The sequence below is a fragment of the Erpetoichthys calabaricus genome, chromosome 12 (genome assembly GCF_900747795.2).
Source record: "Erpetoichthys calabaricus chromosome 12, fErpCal1.3, whole genome shotgun sequence".
NCBI classification, from domain to species: domain Eukaryota; kingdom Metazoa; phylum Chordata; class Cladistia; order Polypteriformes; family Polypteridae; genus Erpetoichthys; species Erpetoichthys calabaricus.
In genome coordinates this window covers 11,230,300-11,247,475 of record NC_041405.2, presented here as the reverse complement: position 1 = coordinate 11,247,475, position 17,176 = coordinate 11,230,300, and the positions used below count along the sequence as shown (strand labels likewise).

General features: G+C 40.1%; 1 protein-coding gene across 1 annotated transcript; it reads right to left on the bottom strand.

The window, feature by feature from the left end:
• Positions 1-8,141: 8,141 nt before the first annotated feature.
• On the bottom strand, positions 8,142-15,156 carry LOC114662279 (serine/threonine-protein kinase pim-2-like). Its single transcript, XM_028815668.2, has 8 exons — positions 15,138-15,156; positions 10,636-10,746; positions 10,436-10,536; positions 10,080-10,202; positions 9,260-9,310; positions 8,788-9,166; positions 8,427-8,603; positions 8,142-8,342 (listed from the first exon to the last, which is right to left on the bottom strand). Exons 1-8 carry the CDS (start codon positions 15,154-15,156, stop codon positions 8,251-8,253), a joined length of 1,053 nt encoding a protein of 350 aa, XP_028671501.2. The 3' UTR covers positions 8,142-8,250.
• Between the last annotated feature and the right edge of the window lie 2,020 nt (positions 15,157-17,176).

Below are 17,176 nucleotides of genomic sequence, written 5' to 3'. Positions count from 1 at the left end.
AGCCAACCCAGCTAGGATGCCCATTTGTTCACACCCTCCTTTAAACTATTATTTTTGTCCAACTCTGATTTCTATTAATCTTGGATGCTGTTGAAGATTTATTATCAAAAGATTTAACATCAACAAACATGGGCATAAATGTTGAGAGCTGTGCATGATCCATTGTGCACACTCTTGAGCATTTTTGACTGAACAAATATGTATGATTTCATATTAAAATCAATAAAACACACAGACTGCTGTCTTCCCAGAAACGCTCTGTATTTGCGTTAGTACTAACTGACTCAATAATATTGTTTCATTATGTATTGCACTCTTAAGAACAAAATTGAAAATGGCAGCAGTATGGTTATACTTCCTCAAAAACAAGCAAAGTTAACTTCCTTTATTTCTAAATAATTCCACAGATGGAAGAGAGCTTGGCTGAGACCAGTTCAGACACATTGTGAGGAAGAGGAGGGCGGCAAGCTAGCCAGACTGTGAGTTAAAAGTTAAAAACGTACTTGTGGGCCTATTGGTACATTTGGTGAATACTTTTAATGGCTACTCAAAGAAGTCAGTCAGTCATTTTCTAACCCGCTTAGTCCTCAACAGGGTCACGGGGATCTGCTGGAGCCCATCCCAGCTAGCATATGGTGCAAGGCAGGAACAAACCCGGGACAGGGTGCCAGACCATCGCAGGGTGAACAGACAACACAAACACACCCCACCACACACTGTTGGCAATTTATAATCACAAATTCACCTAACATGCTTGTTTTTGTGTTCTGCGGGAAGAAACCAGAAGACCCGGACAAAACCCAAACAGACACAGAGAGAACGTGCAAACTTGACGCAGGGAGGACCGGATCTCCTTACCATGAGGTAGCAATACTAACACTGTGCCACCATGTGAAAATGGAAAAACCGCATGTTAGTGTTTTGTTCAGTTCACATACACAACATGAAAATACAATACAAGATAGAAGACCCTAACCTTCTGCATGACGATGACTTTTAGCAAAACTGCTCCTCCAAAACCTGACTCTCTTTTTCTCGTGGTTTTTGATGTTTCACTTATTGACAAATTAAAGCTGAAAATGGCAGTCACATCAGTTCATCCAAGAATGCTTCAGGATGTTCCTCAGTGTGGGACGATCTTTGGGACGATGAGAAAGACATTGCAAGAGCAGATCCAGACATTCTGAACCATCCAGAGAAAAGGTGAGTCAGGTCACCAAAGAATGATGGCATTTGCTTGTTATCTTTTTTAAACTGTTTCCTCTCTCCTACCTGTGGATATTTCACAGGGAAATCTAAACTTCCCTTTGATGGTCTCTTCTCTTGTTGCAAAGGGCAAAATTCCAAAGATGAGTGCATAGAGCACGACACCAAGTGACCACACTGTTGCGGGCACAGCTTGGAAGCGTTGTTTCACAAACCACTCTGGTGGGGCATACTTTAGTGTTCCTGGAATTAAAGACAGAGGTAATTATTTTTTTGCTAACAGGAGAAATATTTAACTCTCTTGACCTACCTCTATAGCTGGTATATTCACCCTCCCGAAGGTGAGATCCACAACCAAAATTAATTAGTTTGATCTGACAGGAGTGGCACTGGATCAAAAAATTGCTCATCTTTAGATCTCTGTGGTAGACTCCCCTTTCTTGACAATGCTGAATAGCTTCCACAATCTGTTGAAAGATGCACCGGACGAGCGACTCGTCCAAGTATCTGGGATTGTTGAAGACAAATTTATGCAGATCCACACAGTGCTCGGGAAGATCGAAGATTAGAAATACATTGTAGCTGCTGACACACCAGTTGAGAAGTTGGATTACACCCGGAGAAGTTGGAGCTTTTGCAATGTGGTTCATGAGCACAATTTCAAGCGGGACTGGACGCATTTCTCCAGGCTGAAACATATGGAGGGTGACACATATTAAACTTTCTTTAGCTGGGTCAAAGAAAATAAATGTGCAGTCTGTCAGATCTTTTGGTGACCTGCAAATTGGATTTATTTGTACTTACAAGACAGATCCACTCAGAAACGGATTCCTTGTTCATGACTTTGATGACGACCTATAACAAAATGTATTTCTTGAGTAAAGCATGTTAAGAGGTCCATAAGGAAATACTTTTGAAGAGAAGTACCAGACAATATTAAGCAGTTGGTATCATTTGAAATTTCTCTCTACCGACTTTAAGGAAATATTTTACTACCCTAAACCTACTTCTACAGCAGGGCCCACTTCAATATAAACAAAATTTCACCAGCTACATCTAGAGGGCTTTAAAAGATTGACATCTTACCGGTAAGCCATCTACGATACGCCTGGCCGTGTAAAACCCTCCAAAGGATCCCGTAACTAGCAGAGACTGCAGTTCATATTCATACATTAAGGATAACCAGTCTGAAAAGGAGAAATTAGGAGATGTTCTGTAGCAGCTTTTAATGTTTCTGATAAATGCAACAACAAAACTACACTCTAAAAAGAGAAAAAGAGCTCTTTTTGATTTAAGGTAATTTTAGTAGTTGTAATGAACTATATTAATATGTTTGTTCACCTAACGTAATTGTTTGCTTTACTTCAAATTGAAAAACCTTGCTGTCGCTTAATGTAACTTCTTCTATTTAGTCTAAAGCAAAAAATCGTTTTGGAGACCTTGCCGGCTCCGACCCCTGTGATGTCACGTCCGGGCTCGCACCAATGACAGAAGACCTACATGAGCCCGACCCCTTTGACGTCACTTCCTGTCTCCCCCTTTAAAAGCCTCCACCTTTTCCCTATTCCCTCAGTTCTGTTTGGTCTCAGTTTTGTGCACATCAGTGTTGTATTATTTTGAAAAGCAACTTTGCAGCCAGGAAACCAAATTATACGGGTGGCAGCCCCAAAACTTTATATGACTCTGTCTCGAGTTTGTGACTATATATATAGAATTTAAGTTGGCATTACAGTGAATACAATAATGGACAAAATTTTAATTTGAGTTCATCCATCCATTATCCAACCCGCTATATCGTAACTACAGGGTGACGGGCGTCTGCTGGAGCCAATCCCAGCCAACACAGGGTGCAAGGTAGGAAACAAACCCCGGGCAGGGCGCCAGCCCACTGCAGTTAATTTGAGTTTTTAAAGAAATTTGGTTTGAGCTAAATACATTTTTTGCTTTTATTCAAGTTTTTGAAAAGGTTAAAACAAACTCAAATGAATTAAGTTTACAGTAATCCCTCCTCCATCGCGGGGGTTGTGTTCCAGAGCCACCCGTGAAATAAGAAAATCCGCGAAGTAGAAACCATATGTTTATATGGTTATTTTTATATTGTCATGCTTGGGTCACAGATTTGCGCAGAAACACAGGAGGTTGTAGAGAGACAGGAACGTTATTCAAACACTGCAAACAAACATTTGTCTCTTTTTCAAAAGTTTAAACTGTGCTCCATGACAAGACAGAGATGACAGTTCCGTCTCACAATTAAAAGAATGCAAACATATCTTCCTCTTCAAAGGAGTGCGCGTCAGGAGCAGAGACTGTCAGAAAGAGAGAGGAGGAAAGCAAACAAATCAATAGGGCTGTTTGGCTTGTAAGTATGCGAAGCACCGCGGCACAAAGCTGTTGAAGGCGGCAGCTCACACCCCCTCCGTCAGGAGCAGAGAAAGAGAGAGAGAGAGAGAGAGAGACAGAGATAGACTTTGTTTTTCAATCAAAAATCAATACGTGCCCTTTGAGCTTTTAAGTATGTGAAGCACCGTGCAGCATGTCGCTTCAGGAAGCAGCTGCACAGAAGGTAGCAACGTGAAGATAATCTTTCAGCATTTTTAGACGAGCGTCTGTATCGTCTAGGTGTGCGAACAGCCCCCCTGCTCACACCCCCTACGTCAGGATCACAGATAGTCAGCGCAAGAGAGAGAGAAAGAAAAGTAAGTTGGGTAGCTTCTCAGCAATCTGCCAATAGCGTCCCTTGTATGAAATCAACTGGGCAAACCAACTGAGGAAGCATGTACCAGAAATTAAAAGACCCATTGTCCGCAGAAATCCGCGAACCAGCAAAAAATCCGCGATATATATTTAAATATGCTTACATATAAAATCCGCGATGGAGTGAAGCCGCGAAAGGCGAAGCGCGATATAGCGAGGGATTACTGTACTCAAATACTTTTTAAAATTTGAAAGAAATCAATTAAATTGCTTGTTACCTTGTGAAGTAATTTATTTAGGTTGATCCAACAAAACATTTTTTACAGTGATAATTAGCAAGTTGGAATGAAGACCACTATTGTGTGACATTTACCTGTGCTGTCTTCAGAACTAGGGGGATACTCTTGGTTGCTGCATTCTTCATCTTCCATTATAGGAGAAAGTCTAACCTGTGCATTGTTCCTCATGATTGCGTCTGTGGAGAAAAGAAGCCAATATCTAGTTTATAAATAAAACTCTTCATGCGTTTGTTAAGAATTAAAAACTGAAAACAAGGAGGCTTCGGTTGAACTGTTTGGACAATGCTAGCTCTGTTAATTTTAGTGCTGTGCATCCTGCTGAACCATGTAAGAATCTGTGCCACATGTGGTATACCTCTTGGGACAGCAGGATCAGAAGTCACAAAGTCTTCATTTTCCTTTTCTACTTCTTTTTGTCCCTCCCATCTGTGGTGGTCCTTTAACAGAAAAACAAAGTTGCAGCTCAAAAAAACAAAGAGATTCATCCACCATCAAACCCTTGAGTGGGTTAATCATGCAATAAATGCGGCGTTTTACAAATTATCAATAATGAGAATTGTTCTTCTAAGTGACTACCCTGCAGAATAAAGAACTGAATTCAATAACCACTCTGGTAAATTAATTTTAGACGAGGACACAACTAGTGTAGTGGTTCAGTCTTTAGACTTCAAACCCTGAGACTGTCGGTTCAAAGAAAGCTATCAACACTGTGTGACAATGAGCAACTCACTTCACCTTTCCAATTAGAAAAAACAAAAGAAATGTAACTAATCGTATCTCAAATGTGTGCTGTCTTGTATGCGGGCATCAGCCTCTTCCTCTCATTTGTCACGTTTTTGTATAATCTGGATGGAATATTGGGAAAGTTTATAGCTATTAGCTAATCAAGCGGGCTTGGTGGCCTGAATGGACTCCTCTCGTTTATCAGATTCCTTATATGTTTGTTTCTTACATTAAATTTAACATTGTTTTTAGCGTCTGTAATGGCATACTCTATTGAACAAGAATAATAATAGTTTATCTTTCGCAAATCATGAAAAACTGCAACTGATAAATACATCACTTGCATCCTTATTTTGTTAAAATTTTTCACACTGACGGGTGCGATCTTTCCAGACTGTCGTTACAATTAGAAACCTCGCTGTCGAGTGCCATCTAAAAAAGAAAACAAAATCATCTTATTTGAAGGTGCGGCTGCGTATTACCGTCGAGTTCAGAACAGCGCGATCTCTCCGGTGACAACTTTTCTGAACGCTCTAAGAGGAGGCTCGGTGCTTATCTATGAAGTGTATGCTGCTTAACCGAGGTCTGTTGTGATTGGTCTTCTGATTTTAATTATTTTTGGCAGACAATAACAATACATCTGCCGTGGGCTGGCGCCCTGCCCGGGGTTTGTTTTCTGCCTTGCGCACTCTGCTGGCTGGGATTGGCTCTAGCAGAACCCCGTGACCCTGTAGTTACGGGTTGGATAATGGATGGATGGATGAATGAATTACATCCCTTTTCTACTGTCACCTTTTTTTGCGATGCAATTTTCCCAACGTCGTACCAACTTTTTAATGCCCAATTACTACTACTCCCGCCTTCACCGTCTCCAACGAAAATACGAAAGTGCGGAAACTGTTTGAACGCCCCCTCGTACAATCAAGTCGAAGTTACACAACAAATGACATCACAGACAAACTAGAAAGTAAAAATGAAAAAGAAAGTTAAAAAAAAGAAGAAGCAGAATCAAAAAGAGACAAAATTTAACAAAACATACAACCCTCAAACGAGAGAAAAAGTGGAGAGCCAACAGCATGGACAGAAGTTTTATAATATTATTATTATTATTATTAATAATAATAATAATAATAATAATGTCCTTTTCTCCCTGCTTATTCTAAAATGGTCGACTTTATCTAATCCTCTTTATTGATTAGTATCCCGTTACGCTCTAACATCGATTGTTTGTTTATTTTATTTTTACCTTCTGAAATAAAACCTCCGAAGGCATATCCCTTGCCTCCCAAGGATCTGTCCTATACCTTCTATACTTCCTAAACCTCTTCCTTCTATAACCGCCCATGTTTGATGGTACTGAGTATTTCACCGATTGTATTCGAACCCTGCAAACGTTGACAACCTGCAAAATGACCTTGCTGGTCAGAATGCAGGACAACACTGCAGTACGACACGTTCATATTCTGGTTTAAATCAAAGGAAAGTGACGTCAGATGGAAATGCACTCAAAACTCCACGGCAGCGGATGACACCACAGGGTTATAATGAAGTAGCCAAGGTGAAGTTTGGCAGATTTTGGTTTACTGACTAACTTAAACTCAGAAGCTGATTATCATCATTGTTCTCGCCCAGTAGTGGAATAGAGTCAACGCTCCGTTTCTACATCGATGTTTAAACCATCGCTAGTGCCTTTGTTTAATAGAGGAAAGTCATTTGGGGTTTCTGGTTTTCTCGGGATTATTGTAAATCATCGTCAGTTTGTGGGACTGAGATGTTCCATCGCACTTGAGGTTTGCATTGTTTTTATGAAACTTAAATATATAATGTGTCCGTTTATGTAATCATTTAAATGGCCTTCAGTGTGTTTAACTTCTTAAACTATACTCCAAAAAGGTACCAAAGTGGTTATTCGGAGCGATATGGTGGAAACGAATTTTAACAAAGGGGAAACAATCCCACCCACACAAACACTAAATCCGTGTCAGCTGTTAGCAGATCATAAGAAAGTTGTAAAATACTGCAGTGAGTTTCAGATTTTAAAACGACTCTTGCTGCAGACGGATAGGTTCAGGTTTTCTTAATCTCCTAGGTAGCCTACTGTATATTAAAGAGTTCTGTTTTAGCCGCTAGGGAGCGTTACAGACCCTCAAATCCCAGAGAAAACACTCTTGATTCCCGTCCAGGTATAAAGAATGCTTAATTACTGAGAAAAATACCTCTGACTAGGACCTCTCCACAATCACTACAAATCCTTCTCTATCCTTTACTCCTGTCAAATGAGCTTTGTCCTTCTACTGCCTGCTAAATGTGGAGGGCACACTTTTAGTAATACAAAACCATTATATATAGAAAGCACTTCCAGGAAAAACAGGAGGGTCATTCTTTCAACAGCTCCACCTAATGGCACCCATGGAAACCAACAGGGCAGTCTTATGGAAATCACAACTCCCGTGGTGCCCTGCAGGAATCCAATTGGGACTTGCTAAAAATGCTGCCACGAAATGACATGAGCATGGAAGGCAACCTCCCACTAATCTCTTCACTATTTTGGCTTCCTGGCAGGTAATGACAACCATCCCAGTCCACCCTTTATACTTTCTTTCCATTATACTGGCCTCTTGATCGTGTAAGGAAATTCTGACCACCCCAGCTGGGATACCAATGCATCTCTTTCTCTCAGCATGTGGGCATCTCATGCCAGTCTCCCGGCCAGGCAAGAACACAGCTCAGCTGGGATGGCAGCCTGTCCATAACACCACAAATTGGGAACCTTTTCAAAGGTGAAGTAATGGTTCACAACCACACAACCCAGTAAAGTGCCATTAAAGAACCATTATTTCAAGATTGCACCTAAATTGCCTACATGATTTATTTGTTCCCAGTTTCTCTAGATAGATAGATAGATAGATAGATAGATAGATAGATAGATAGATAGATAGATAGATAGATAGATAGATAGATAGATAGATAGATAGATAGATAGATAGATAGTCATGCACGTCACGTGAACATGGGAAGCAGCACAAGGGCTCCAGTGATGGTAACTGTCCACTGAACCAGGGGTTGGCTCTGTGTAGATAGATAGATAGATGTCAGTCATTGTCCAACCCGCTATATCCTAACACAGGGTCACGGGGTCTGCTGGAGCCAATCCCAGCCAGCACAGGGCGCAAGGCAGGAACAAATCCCGGGCAGGGCGCCAGCCCACCGCAGAGATAGATAGATGTACTTTACAATATTACAGCAAAGCAGATCCACATATACATCAAAATCGCCAATGTTCAATTATCAATTCAAACTTGTATGGGTTACTTTGTTGTGTCCATTCTTAGATCATCCACGCATGCCTTAGAATCTCTTCCAGGGAGGGTCGCTCTCTCGGGCATTTTGACAAGCAATGCAGAATCAATTTTCGGCATTCTATATAAAAAAAGGCAGAGAAATGTCAGAGGGGGGATTTTAATAAAACGTTCTGGTTTGCTTCTGCTTTCCTTGTTTACGCACCTCTGGTGATATTTTTCGGGAATGCGATATTTCCCTTGACGGTATCCTTACATGTGTCAAAGGGAAAGACTCCAAAGACCAGAGCGTAGAGCACCACACCCAGAGCCCAGACTGTGGCGGGTGCAGCCTCATAACGCTTCTTGGTAAACCACTCCGGAGGCGCGTACTTCAGCGCACCTGAATAATAATAATAATAATAATAATAATAATAATAATAATAATAATAATAATAATAATAATAATAATAATAATAATAATTCATTACATTTATATAGCGCTTTTCTCAGTACGAAGAAAAGCTATTCAGCAGTTACTTTTCATGCCTTCCAATGAACTATCACGCGGAGGGTCATTAATTTACCTCTGAAAGTTGTGTATTCCCCCTCCCGCAGCTGAGATGCACCTTCAAAGTTCATGAGTTTGATTTGGCAGGTGTGGACCTGGATTAAAATGTTATTCATCTTCACATCCCTATGGAAGACGCCCCTGGAAAGACAGTGATGGAGCGCCTCCACAATCTGCTGAAAAATACGCCAAGCGTGCGGCTCTTCCAGGTCTTTTTCATACTTAAATACGAAGTCGTGAAGTTCTATGAAAGGCTCGGGGCGCTCGAGGACTAAAAACACATTGTAAGAGCTGATACACCAATCGAGAAGCTGAATTATTCCCGGGGACACCGGCGGTCTCCCAATTATTTTCATTAACGCAATCTCAAGCGGAATTACTTGGTGCTCTCCAGGCTACGCCGCAGAAAAGGAAAAAAAGAATGAAGAAATGTTGGTATAAGGAGCAATGAAAATGCAGGTGATTGGAGCTACATAATGTATACTTACTATTTGAACCCACTCCGCAACCGAATCCTTACTTATCACTTTGAGGGACACCTGCGTCAGGAAAGAAAATGAAAAACTCAGTCTGCTTATTGGATGAATAGTAACTTAATACAAACGCGCGGTGCCGTTATTCTTGGCTCTGAGGCTAGGGATCTGCACTGGCAATCGGAAGGTTGCCGGTTCGAATCCCATAAATGCCAATAGGGACTCTGCTCTGTTGGGCCCTTCAGCAAGGCCCTTAATCTGCAATTGCTGAGAGCATTGAGTAGCGAGAAAAGCGCTATATAAATGCAAAGAATTTATTTATTTAATTTAAGAATGACGCGTACTTGACGCTTGGCACAAAAGAAGGGCGGCTAAAATGACGTCTGACACCCCCGCGCGCGGAGGTTTCAGAATTGCGCGGAGACATAGGATCCGGCACAGTGTATCCAAAGTCGTTCATTTCAATGCGAGGCGGGTTACATGGGTACCAATGTGATGAATAATGGGTTCACTATAACGCAACATGTTATCAACATGCAAGGAAGACATGCAGAAACGCTTGAACTGCACTTGCTCATCATCACTCGCGGGAATATTACATTCACCCTTCCTTAACCGCATTTTACATGGTTAAATACACCCCGCCTTCTCCCTTTCTTCATGTTATAGTCAGCAATAATGTAGACATAGATCTTCTGCCATCATCAGAGTCTCGCATCATCTCCTATGACATTGTTGGCTCTCCGGCAATAACCAAACACTGTTACATACTGAGAAAAAGACTATCAATGCGCCGATCGAACGGGCCTCAAAGAAATGAGCTTTGGTCACTCACTGCGCACGCGCTTTGCGTAGCGGTTTGCTCGAAGGCTTCACACGGAAAGTATAAACCAGGCGTAAGTGCTTTAGAGTCGCGTTTACTATCAAGATCTTCGGATGCACCTTTGGCCTTTACAATCTTTCGAAATAAAAAAAAAAAAAAAACGAGCTGGGTATAAATGAGAAGAGCAAAGGGTGAAGGCTTCAGCTATAGGGGATACCCGTTTGGGAACATATAACGTGAAAGCGCTTAAAGTTTAGGCAAAATAACTACATTGCATTGAGTTCCGACAAACTTGAACAAAATATGGAGAAAAAATACGCACATATTTACATGCATACATACAGTCATAAATAGGCAGACAAAATTACTTGTAAGTCATCTATTTGTCGTCTAGCTGCGTAGACGCCTCCGAAAGATCCGGTGATTAGTAACGACTCGACCTCATAGTCATCCAGGAAAACTAGCCAGTCTGAAAAAGAAAGGCAGGTAAACCAACGAATGCCGTTTGCAATAGAAAAGAAATTTAAAAAATACTAAGTCTTTATTAAATCTTAATTCAGTTCCTTACCTGGGACCTCATACGGTTGCAAGGGCATTTGACAGGCGGTGCTGCATTCTCCGTATCCGCTCTCTTGCGCAGGCGGCTCCTCGTATGACTCCTTGTTCCGAAAATTTCCTCCTTGAAAGAAACGAACTCATGAAAGACGGCTGTCACTACATAACAGAGCCGGATTTAGAAATGTTGAAGATAATGTGTGGGAGTCCCCCCCTTGGCGTTACAAACTGCGCGATCGAAGAGCGGCGGGGTCCCCATTGATGTTTCGCGAGAGACTCCGTTATATGAGTCTATAGGCGTTGGGTGGACAAGGAAACTTTTGGGGTAGCCCCTCCCAGCACCTCCCTTGAACAAGCCTTGCTCAAGAAGCACTTCGGGAGAGGACGGTCTTGCTATTTCCTTACTTGGGAGCTTTGTAGTATTTTATAATACATCTTTGTTTTTTAATGGTGAACAAAACCATCTTATTTTATGTATCTTTTTTTGTAGCAAGTAAGATGCTAGAATATTTTACAAGTGTCAAACAGAATTATTCTGCACATGTGCATAAAGTTGGAGTAAACTGAGTGACAATCCTGCATTCTTAAACTTTATTGGGTTATGTGGTTCCTTGCAGACTCATTTCATTATAGTTTTTTTGGCAGTGAAAAGGTTCCTAATATGTCAACACAACAGACATATTTAATTTAAAGTAGGCGGAAACTTGGGAGATGACAAGAAACTTAAACTTAACCAATGCTGTCTTTGGGCAGCACGGTGGCGCAGTGGTAGCGCTGCTGCCTCGCAGTTAGGAGACCCTGCGTGGAGTTTGCATGTCCTCCCCGTGTCTGCCTGGGTTTCCTCCCACAGTCCAAAGACATGCAGGTTAGGTGGATTGGCGATTCTAAATTGTCCCTAGTGTGTGCTTGGTGTGTGTATGTGTGTGTCCTGCGGTGGGTTGGCACCCTGCCTGGGATTGGTTCCTGCCTTGTGCCCTGTGTTGGCTGGGATTGGCTCCAGCAGACCCCTGTGACCCTATAATAATAATAATAATAATAATAATAATGATACATTTTATTTATATAGCGCCTTTCCCATGCTCAAGGCACTTACAGAATATAATAAAGAACGGCAGTGTATACAGTATATAGCATTGTACAAACTAGATAAATAAATAAAGAAGATTAAGACAGTGAATTCTGGAAAAAAAAAATCTATGTTCAGATTCAGCAGGTTGGAACATGGATGGGATGTTGTGTTTTTAAAATCATGAACCCACTGCATTCCATAAATCTGTTATCGTTTATTCACCGCTATTTTTGAAACCTGATACAGTTGTAAATTCATAAAGGTTCGTTAGGGAACCAAAATGTTCCCCTATAGCATCGCTTTGAAGACCAGCTCTGGCACCTTTATTTTGTAGGTGTGTAGACCGGATTGAGCAAGTTCAGTTCACAAACTTGGAGCTGTAAACATTTGATCATAAAAGCTTTTCTTCAACAAAATGTAAACTGTTGTCTTATTATGAAAACATTGCACCCTGTTTTAGAAAGCTGGCGTGTTTTCCCAATAAACACTAGAAAATATCATTTAATTAAAACGAGCAGTTAAAAATTGTTACATTAACTAAAATGGATGTTTCGGAGTAATTACCGGAGAAGACACCTGAGCTGCAAGGAACAAGTTCTTCATTGGGTCTCCCTGCTCCGCTATGCATCTCCTTAATTCTCTGCTGGAACTAAGAAGGAAAACATGTTGTTAGTTTTATGTGATATGAAACACCACAGATAAGATGGAGTGGTGATTAAAGCTGACATTTACTGTATGAATAAAAATTAATAGCGAAGTGCACAACAGCAACTGATGATTTAAAGATTGTCTTGCTAAATTTCCTTAATAATTTGGTTGTTACTCTTCTAGATCTATTGTTCTAATCTGCGCCATTAGTAAACGGGGATAGCTTTCATCTCCAGTCCTTGAGGAAGACACCTTAGATCGGGGTGTCAACTCTGGGCCTGGTGGGCTGCAGTGGGCTGCACGTTTTCATTCTAACACTTTTCCTAATCATTGATCAGTTTTCACGGCTAATTAACTTCTTTTCCCTTCATTTCAATAGCCCTGTTTTTAAGGATTCAGTCCTCTGAAATTATTCCGTTCTTCATTAAATGGCAGCCAAACAGAAATTAGACATGAAACGAGCCAACAGATGACCGGCTAAACTGGGATTTCAAACTCCAACCAATCTCTTAATGAGAAGCCGATTCTTGCTGTTAATTAAGCCCATTATTTAATTCTATGGCTTTTTGCTGCTCTCATTCTGGTACAGCAGACATTTCCAAAACTGTTGATTTTCTGTTTATTCCTAAGAACACCTCAAAAAGTTACTGAGACCTTCACCTTTCTTTATTTTCAGATATTGTGTGATGGGCACATGGGTGAGATGGTCATGTGGCAGCTCGTTTTGTGTTGTCTGCTAATTAAGGAAAAAGAGACAACTAAGCGGCCTGAGTCAAGTTAATTAAAACTAAAGCGAAAGTTGTTAATTAGCAACAAAAACGGCTCACTAATGAAGAAGATGGTTAGAATGAAAACCTGCAGCCACTGCGGCCCTTCAGGACTGGAGTTCAACACCAGTGAATTCCAGAACATTCTACTTCTCACTCTGCATGAATGCCTTTGTAGATTTCCAACTGTGTTGTGGGTCATTGTCTTGTTGGAATATCCAACCCCTGTGTAACTTCAACTTTGTGACTTGTGATGCTTGAACATTATCCTGAAGAATATGTTGATATTGGGTTAAATTTATCCAACCTTCAACTTTAACAGGGGCCCCAGTCCCTGAACTAGCCACACAGCCCCACAGCAACATGGAACCTCTAACAAGCTGGACAGTAAGTAGCAGGTGTTTTTCATGGAATGCGGTGTTCTTCTTCCGCCATGCAAAGCACTTTTTGTTTTGACCATATAGCTCAATTTTTGTCGCATCAGTCCAAAGCACTTTGTTCCAAAATGAATCTGGCTTGTCTAAATGAGCATTGGCATACAACAAGCAACTCTGTTTGTGGTGTGAGTGCAGAAAGGGCTTCTTTCTCATCACCCTACCATACAGATGTTCTTTGTGCAAATTGTGCTGAATTGTAGAACGATGTACAGATACACCATCTGCAGCAAGATAGATAGATAGATAGATAGATAGATAGATAGATAGATAGATAGATAGATAGATAGATAGATAGATAGATAGATAGATAGATAGATAGATAGATAGATAGATAGATAATTTAGTGTAGTAGGTAGGATACCATAGATAGATAGATAGATAGATAGATAGATAGATAGATAGATAGATAGATAGATAGATAGATAGATAGATAGATAGATAATTTAGTGTAGTAGGTAGGATAACATAGATAGATAGATAGATAGATAGATAGATAGATAGATAGATAGATAGATAGATAGATAGATAGATAGATAGATAGATAGATAGATAGATAGATAGATAGATAGATAATTTAGTGTAGTAGGTAGGATACCATAGATAGATAGATAGATAGATAGATAGATAGATAGATAGATAGATAGATAGATAGATAGATAGATAGATAGATAGATAGATAGATAGATAGATAGATAGATAGATAGAATTTCTTACAAGTCATCAATTAGTCGTTGCATACTTGAATGCACTAAGCAGCTTTGGCGTTTTCATTCTTTCAAAATAAGAGGCGAATTGGGTAAAAAGTAGAAAAGAAGGGTGAACGATTCATTGTGGTAAAAATATAAAATGACGCGAGAGCGCTTAAAGTTTAGACACAAATAGTCACATGAAATATGGGTTCCAATAGCAATGAAAATAAATAAATAAATATACAGTATAATAATAATAATAATAATTCTTTGCATTTATATAGCGCTTTTCTCACTGCTCAAAGCGCTCAGCAATTGTAGGTTAAGGGCCTTATATCAATACATACACGCACACACGTTTTCTGGACCAACACATATATAATTGCCGTGCATCGTCTGTTTCTAATAAAAACGTTTTCTCATAAAAATAGATTTGTAAATTTTGAAACGGTTTTGACAAAAAACTTTCGTGTTTCTTTCCTTCTTTTTTTAATACGTTTTAATTTTTTTCATTTGACATTGGTCACCTTTACATTTCGTAGCGCAAAGTGAATAAAATCGGAGCAGTCTTTTATATATCTATAGACTGCCGCTCATAACTGAACATGTTATACAATTGATAACAAATAATAACACTCGCTACATCAATTTTTGAATCAGCTTAATTTAACTTAGTGTGGCTTGATCCCAAAGGCAGAAAAAAAGCCCAGTTCATCACAACCACATAATTAAAGTCTTTGTCGATGTAGAAGTAAACCAAAGGATGCTCAAAAGGGAAAACCGCCTGCCGGGCGAGCGCCCACAGAACGAGGCCACACCATTTAAGCGTTAACATAAAATAGGGCGATTTAACGAACTGTCATAAAGTTAAAGAAACAGCAAAATGTGTACAAAAATGATCATACCTGGTTCGATTCTGGCCATGCTCCCGATGATGCCGAGAAATGACTTGACTCCCCGCGGCCCTGAAATAAAAGAAACGGGGCGATAAGAGCAACAACTGTCAGCAGGTGTAACACGTTATGTGCAGTACACTCTTTAAAAATGAAGGCGCCAGAGTGCCTATTCTGAACAATGCCATTGTATAACCATTTGTACTTTCTAAAAGAAACATCCACAAAGGCTCCGTAACATTATTTAGATCCATTACAGGTTCCGTAAAGCCATGAATATGATAACAGATTTGTGAAATACCAGCGGTTTCCTGATTTTCAAAGGACTCTTGCTGTATACAATAACAAAAGACTTCGTTCATATTCCCTTGATCTTTTAATCTTCTTTTATAATACGCTACTGTGGCTGTCTGTTTGTCTGTTCGGGATTTTAAATCACCAGTAGCTTACAAACCGTTTGAACTATTGGTCTGAAATTTGGTACACATATACTACGGGACCTCTACTGTCCGCTTGCGGGGTGATGAGTTTTATTCCTCTTTCTATTTTTATTTTATTTTATTGTATAATCAACTCTCTGCAGCAGGACAGGGTGCCGTTCTCATCCCTACCACTTTCGCCGTCACTTCCCCTACCTCTTCATATCTTAAATCATTATTGAGGCAGATTGAACACTTAAGTGCCAGCTTAAGTGAAAGTTTAAGAAAAACGTACTAAGTAATTGCAAAAGATGCCGACGGAAGAAGAGAAGAAACGGGCTTCTAGGGTGGAGAAAACGAGCTGCTCACGAAGCAGCAAGCGCATCAACCTCTGAGCAAATGAATGCTAAACGTACAGAGAAAGAGGATGAAAACTATATAAGACAAGTGTATTCACTGCACGTTATCGTGCCGTTACTGGTGTACTATAATCTGTAAACATTAAATATTTCTGTTTTGTCCAGTAACGTTTCAAAGCACAGAAAGCCAATTCCATAAACAAAAGAACTCGTCCTAGAATTACATTTTTTTGTCAAGCAACTGCTGTATGAGGACCCACACAACCCAGTAAAGTGCTATTTTAGAACCGTTATTTGTAAGAATGTATAATGTAACTATTCAGCTTCCTTATATTGTGAACTTATCACCTGGAAAGAAAGGTTTAAGTAACAAAACTGAATAGCAAGGCACATGACCGCTCAAAAATGAAATAAAATAAAATCCTTGAGAATTTCCTCATCCCCGTCATGTAACACTTCCTGTTTTAAATGGCCGAAGTTCTCAATTAGTTAATTTTACAGCCCTTTGAAACTTCACGGGTAACTTAACTGTGTGTTGTTTGCTAAGATGATTGTAAAGTAACATATAGTTCAAGGTTTTGAAGTGACACACTAAAATTGATGTCATGCCGAGAAACAAAGCATTCATATTTTGTATATTTTTGCATCACAACTGTTTAGCTTTCTCACCGAATTAGTGGCCAAAAATGTAAACCTGAGGCGGATCTCCCTAAATTTCAATTTTGGGGATTTTGTTATATATACAATTTTGATTTAGTATTTCAGTATAATAAATGTTACTATCACGATGATGAACTGAGAGTTAGTAAAACTGAGAAATAGTAAAATCGGAGAAGTTTAGTTAAACAGGAATTTCTACGTATCAGTCATGATGGGTACCAGCAGATACTATTTGTTTGAAAGACATCTCAATCCAATGCTCATTGAATGGCGACAGATTCCCAATATATTACTTGCAAAATTTATTTGAGGAAGGAGGAATGTCAGAAAGGAGGACCAGACCCTCCATACCTTAGCCAACCCCCCCAAACTCTTCGCTCCCAAACCCCCAGTCAGGTATATGTCCATCAAAGATGGCCACCAAAATCACAAACATGAGCCGATTATGTTAATTGGCGACTAAATTTGGCGGTTATAGGGAACAGGACCCCCATTTACGGCTGGTGCGTGTCTTGCGCCCGAGGCTGCCAGGATTTACTTATGTCCCCGTGATCACGAAATGGTCAAGGCACGAGTGGAAAGCAATTTATGAATGCTAGCGGATTGGAAAATG

Coding starts and splice junctions, on each gene's coding strand:
- LOC114662279 (XM_028815668.2), bottom strand. Junction 9,167..9,259: donor TTGCGGAGTGGGTTCAAATA/GTAAGTATACAT, acceptor TCTGCGGCGTAG/CCTGGAGAGCACCAAGTAAT. Junction 8,343..8,426: donor CCCGAAAAATATCACCAGAG/GTGCGTAAACAA, acceptor TTTTTTATATAG/AATGCCGAAAATTGATTCTG.